Below are 6000 nucleotides of genomic sequence, written 5' to 3' on the forward strand. Positions count from 1 at the left end.
GCACCTGTAAAATATTTAACAACTTGAAAAGGAAACCGAGCTAGAATTTTCCTTTCAGGCACTAAGGAAAGGGTGTTTCACTTCTGTCTGAAATCCACCGTCTGCTCAGACAAAGGCGGCTCTTAACGGTAAAAGCAATGGCATTCTCGCCGCAATTTTCAAATAAAAGAAAAAGAGCAAACAGCGCTGCCACTTTTTTGTGTGGTTAGGATCTAACAATAAAGGAATAATGTGGGTTTGCCAGGGGAGAGCTCTGGATTTAACCGCAGAATTACAAAAATAGTTAGGCTGGCGAATTCTATAAAGGAATATTCTCAGCTCCTTCTCTGAGGCTGGTGGGAAGTGAAGTTTCGGGAAAATTATATCACTTGATGGGCTATTTGAGGGTGTTTTATGATAATAGCCAAGCTGATAGGGCCAGTCCTATATGGGACTCTCAGGTGGAAGAAATGCAATGTCACCTTTCCTGTTCAACCCCATCCCTCGTGATCCTGTCCCTGTCTCCACCCTAAACGTAAAGCAGACCTTTGTAAATGGAATAGAGGCCATCATCTGGGTTTTTCCCAAAGATTTATTTATTTATCTGAAAGGCAGAGTTAGAGCGAGAATGAGAGTGAGAGAGAGGAGACATCTCAAATGGCCACAATAGCCAGGGCTGGACCAGGCTGAAACCAGGAGCCTAGAACTCCATCTGGGTCTCCCACATAGGTGGCAGGTGTCCAAGCACTTGAGCCATCCTCCACTGCCTTCCTAGGCACACTAGCAGGGAGCTGGGTGGGAAGCGGAGCAGCTGCGACCCAAACTGGTGCCCATATGGGATGCAGTCACATGCGGTGGCTTAACCCCCTGCACCACACTGCCAGGCCCCAGGCCATCATTTGCACAAAAGGCCCCATGCCTGGAATGCTTTCTCCCCATATCCTATTCCCTTTGCTGACTTAAGGTTTCCTACAACTCCTTCCAGCTGAGCTCCTGATGGAGTCCCTCTTGCCACCTGCTTCTGCCCCCCTGCCATCTACTCATCAAAGATGACACATCAGTTTCCAGGTCCCACCTAGTATGGAGAGCCCTTGTCCTGCAAAGCTCTCACCTGGACCACAGCTGCATCTATTAAGATTAGATTAAGCTACAAGCAAGTGATAAGAGAGGGAGGAAATAATATCAAGAGATTAAACAAAAAATGTTTCTTTGTCTGACATACACAAAGATCTAGAGGTTAAGTCCAGGGTTGTTCTGGTGGTTCCAAGTGTGTGGGATCCAAAGCCCCTCTTTCTAGTTTTTCCATAATACATGGCTTCTACCGATGAGGCCACCTGGCCCAAAATGTTTGTAGGGGCTCCAGCCATTGCATCCACATTTCAGATGCAGGATGAAAGAGTAGGGTCCTAATACCTGTACACTTCCAGGAACCTTTCCTGCCCTTACAAACCAATCACCCTCAGCCAAACAACATTTTTATTCAAAGCAGCCACACATCCAATTAAAAATCTGAATTCTGTTATAAATAGAATAGGGACTGGTGTTGAGGTACATGGGTTAAGTTATCGCCTGCAATGCCAACATTCCATATGAGCACTGGTTGAGTCCTGATACACTTTGGCTCCAGCTCCATGCTAATGAGCCCAGAAAGCAGTGGAGGATGGCCCGAGTACTTGGGCCCCAGCCACCCACGTAGGAGACCAGGATGAATCAATTTCCAGGCCTCTATCTGTGGCCCGGCCCAGCCCTAGGCCATTGCAGCCATTTGGGGAATGAACCAGCAAATGGAAGACCTTTGTTTCTTTCTCTCTCTCTCTCTGGAACTCTGTGTTTCAAATAAATAAAATAAAACTTTTTTTTGTAAGAGAAGAAACAGTTCTGCTGTGCCTTGGCACCTTGTCCACGCTGCTGCTGCTCACGCGGGAAGCCTTGTGAGCGGAGGCCAGGGGCCTTTCTCAAGGGCCAGCATTTATCCTGCACAGCCTGTAGCTCTTGAAGCCACTCCTAGCAGGGGCTGCTCTGCAGCCGACCCTGCCATTCAGGCTCGGGCCAAGCAAAAAGGATGCTCTCTTTCTGTAAGATCAGCTCCATTCTAACCACCCTCCTCCTTACTACAGCTCCCTGCCCCCAGCTCGAGTCTAACCACGCCCCCATCCTCCTCCCTATAGCCTCCCCCCACCCCAACACACACCCACACCCACACACATACACACAAATCGTCCTCACTCAGGCACTCCCACCCATAGACCGGCAAATCCACTCATGATTGCAAATTTGCAACAATAGACTTGCAGAGCAATGTAACAAAGCTGATGGTGAAAGGCCTTCTTTGGTTTGCACATTGACCCTCTCCCCTGTTCCCTGCCATTCCGGGGAAGTATTTGTCCTAACATGTTGTCTGTTCCTCCGTTGACAGGCTCCTGTGGCTGTCTCGTCATGATATTATTTGCCTCTGAAGTGAAAATCCACCACCTCTCAGAAAAAATCGCAAATTACAAAGAAGGGACTTACGCCTACAAAACGCAAAGTGAAAAATATACCACCTCATTCTGGGTCGTCTTCATTTGCTTTTTTGTTCATTTTCTGAATGGGCTCCTGATACGACTCGCTGGGTTTCAGTTCCCTTTTGCAAAATCCAAAGATACAGAGACAGCAAACGTAGCTGCTGATATCATGTACTGAAAGACAAACATTTCTGCCGAGTCCCGAGTCCCGGGATAAACTCGGCTGGGGTCGCTTCTACATGGGGTTACTTTTGTCCATGCTTTCATCTTTATAAATATAAGCAGCAACCCCCGAGGGGACAATACGGACAAGGTACCGAGGACGCAGGCTGGAAAGTTGAGGAAGCAGGAGGAAAGTTCTGGAAGACCGCTTCACCTGGGGTGGGGGTGGGAGGAGTCGCTTGACCAGGGCTGTCAAGAGCAGTTGACAAGAATGGTGAAATTTGTCACCCACGTGCATGTGAAAGTGCACGACGCCTGTTCCACCAAGGAAGGCTCCAAACGCACGTGGAATATGTCTTCACAAAAGCAAGCGCTGTGTCACAGGAAGCCACGTGTATGTTGCTACAGATGCCAGAAATTCAGGCTGCATTTGTTTCCTTTAAATGATGCTGCCATTCAGGGCCAGTACCATGGCATAGCAGGTAAAGCCACTGGCTGCAGTGCCAGCATCCCATATGGGTACTGGTTCAAGACCCGGCTGCTCCACTTCTGATCCAGCTCTCTGCCATGGCCTGGGAAAGCAGTCGAAGATGGCCCAAGTGCTTGGGCCCCTGCACCTGCATGGGAGACCTGGAAGAAGCTCCTGGCTCCTGGCTTTGGATTGGTGCAGCTCCAACTGTTGCAGCCAACTGGGGAGTGGACCAGCGGATGGAAGACCTCTCTCTCTCTGCCTCTCTTTCTCTGTGTAAATCTGACTTTCAAATAAATAAATTTTAAAAATACTGCTGCATTAAATGAGCAACTACAAAACAGACCAAGGCACCTTTTAAAAATGTTTGTTGAAAGCACAGTTTTATTCACAATGCCTGTTGGTAAAAATTTGCAAACCTCAAGGGAACAAAATTAAAGGGACCTGCTCTCCTGTGCCTACACCTCAGCTACCTTAACAATCATGCTTTCAACAGACATAATTGCTAGGACCCTCGAGGAATGGTGGAAATGATTCTCACTCATAAACCTGATGCAGAATGGTTCCTTGGAGACGGTCATGTCCCATGTCGATGTCTGATGCCCTGGTCCCATTGGTGGAAATTATATTAATTCTGGGATTTCCATGTCATCTTGGTCTTTGGTCTAGCTCTCACAAAACGTGATCTAAGTCAATTCATTTTTTCCTGAATTACCCAGGAAATTGATCTGGTGCCCACCAAAGGCCACAGATGTCATGGAACTGCCCCCTTCCGCTATCCTCAATCAGCTGCCTGCAAGCAAGCACTTGGGACAAAGCAGAGAAGGACAGAAAGCAAGCCACCAGCCCCCTGGGGCTGGCTGCAGGGTGCCTACCAGCCCTGCACTTCCTCAAAGGGGACAAAAGTGCTCCTTCAAGCAGAGTCTCTTTTCCCTTTTGCAGCAAGTTACAAGGAAGAGACCACTGTGTGTATACCTGAGAAACAGCTTGCTCCACTGGTCCTGGTGCACTCACAGGCGGGTGTCAGAACGCACCCTGAGCTGCCTCCGCCTTAACTCAGGAAATACACCTGGAGAATTTCTACAAGACCACGAGTCAGTGTAGTCCTGAAGAGGGTGTTTATCTAGATGAGAGGCCACCGCTCGGTTCTGTGTGCGGAAGCATCTGGAAGTAAAAGTGAGCAGGGTGGGGCTGGTGCTGTGGCGCAGCGGGTTACAGCCCTGGCCTGAAACGCCGCTGGCATCCCATATGGGCGCCAGTTCTAGTCCCGGCTGTTCCTCTTCCGATCCAGCTCTCTGCTGTGGCCTGGGGTAGCAGTAGAAGATGGCCCAAGTCCTTGGGCCCCTGCACCCATGTGGGAGACCCAGAAGAAGCTCCTGGCTCCTGGCTTCAGACCACGCAGCTCTGGCTGTTGCGGCCAACTGGGGAGTGAATCAGCGCATGGAAGACCTCTCTCTCTGTCTCTACCTCTCTCTGTAACTCTGTCTTTCAAATAAATAAAATAAATCTTTAAAAAAAAAAAGTGGGCAGGGAACTTCAAGGGTCTGGGTCCTCTGTCCCCAAGGCCAGGTCTCCCCTTCCCCCCACAGCAGTCTCACTTGGCCTCTTTCTCTCCTTCTAACACCAGACTTTCTTCCTGAGAAAACACATCTCTGGTTATGTTCTGTTCAGTTAAGATGGAAAACTCAGAGCAGCCACTGGGAACCTGAGGACCCAGGAGGCAGAACAACAATATTACCGGGTGGGAGATGGCAGCGTGACTGGTGCAGACACCCAGAGGGTCCCTCCACGTGGCTTGTCCCACGGAAGGGAGAAAGACCCTGGGGGTACTCCTGGCAGTGCCCCAGACTCGGCTCCCTCTCTGTCCTCCCAGGTCCAGTCACTTGGACCTGCAGGGGGCAACCTGACTTCCCTCCAGGGGTGGCAGCCAGCACTAGGGGCCTCCTCCTAGCTCTGGGGCGACAGACACTGTGCCTCAATTGCACACTCTGCCTTTCAAATATATAAATCTTAAAAAAAAGAAACAAGAAACCCATTGCTCTAACAGGCCGCCATAGACAGACTGCTTCAAGACCAGTCCCAAGCTACCTGCCCTGTTTTTCCAACCTCCTGGCCACCCCCGGTCACTTTTATTTAGATATCCTGGGGCTTGTGCTATTTCAGTGCTCAGTGTTTGATCCACTGATGCCCCCAACCTCAACCCCCTTCCGCGTTGCACTGGCTCACGGCTCAGGGCTGGTGCCGGATGAGCCATCTCTGCCAGAGGGACAGATCAAAGACTGCATAGGCCTGGAGCTAGTTCCCGGCTCAAAGACCCCTTGAAGAAGCCCTCTTGCTTACAAAACACAGATGTAAACTGGACAGGATCATGATGTGAGTTATAGACGTGGTGACTGTTCCTCCCTTAGGTGTCATAGCCTTGGGCTGGGATTTGTAGTCCAACTGGAAAGCCTGAAGACCCAGGTCCTCAGTTTCGCAGGTCTCCCCCGCTGGTCCTCTTGGTCAGCACCAGACACTGGCTGCAGGGAGCGTGGGATGGGGAGGGGGAAGTATTGTGCTGGGAAACCACCCATAGGGAAAGGCAAGGGCCCAGGCACGCTGTGTTCTGTGGCAGTCCAAGAGATTCTGATGCCCTCTGAAAACAGACAGATGAGTTGCAAGGAGGGAGTGTCGCTCACTCAGCAGACACCAGAACCCAGCAATGGAGGAGGGTAAGACTCGGCTCCCAACAGCCTTTGCCCCTCCTGTGTGGGTCCGGTTTGTAGGAGGGTGCACGCAGGAGAAGACTGGGAGGAGCCCTCCGGCATCAAGCCAGTGCCCCACCAGCATCCTGCAGCCTCAGTGCACATAGCAGCTCCCCCGTCCATGCAGTGTGCTCAGGTGCCA

The 6000-nt window shown here is 50.6% G+C and overlaps 1 protein-coding gene across 1 annotated transcript in view; it reads left to right on the top strand.

The window, feature by feature from the left end:
- Positions 1-2661, top strand: part of CLRN1 (clarin 1) — a 38368-nt gene extending 35707 nt beyond the window's left edge. The window contains exon 3 of the mRNA XM_062178512.1: positions 2396-2661. Coding sequence (XP_062034496.1) covers positions 2396-2661 — 266 coding nt within the window. The remainder of the gene's footprint in view (positions 1-2395) is intronic.
- Positions 2662-6000: the final 3339 nt, after the last annotated feature.

This window comes from Lepus europaeus, chromosome 2 (genome assembly GCF_033115175.1).
Source record: "Lepus europaeus isolate LE1 chromosome 2, mLepTim1.pri, whole genome shotgun sequence".
NCBI classification, from domain to species: domain Eukaryota; kingdom Metazoa; phylum Chordata; class Mammalia; order Lagomorpha; family Leporidae; genus Lepus; species Lepus europaeus.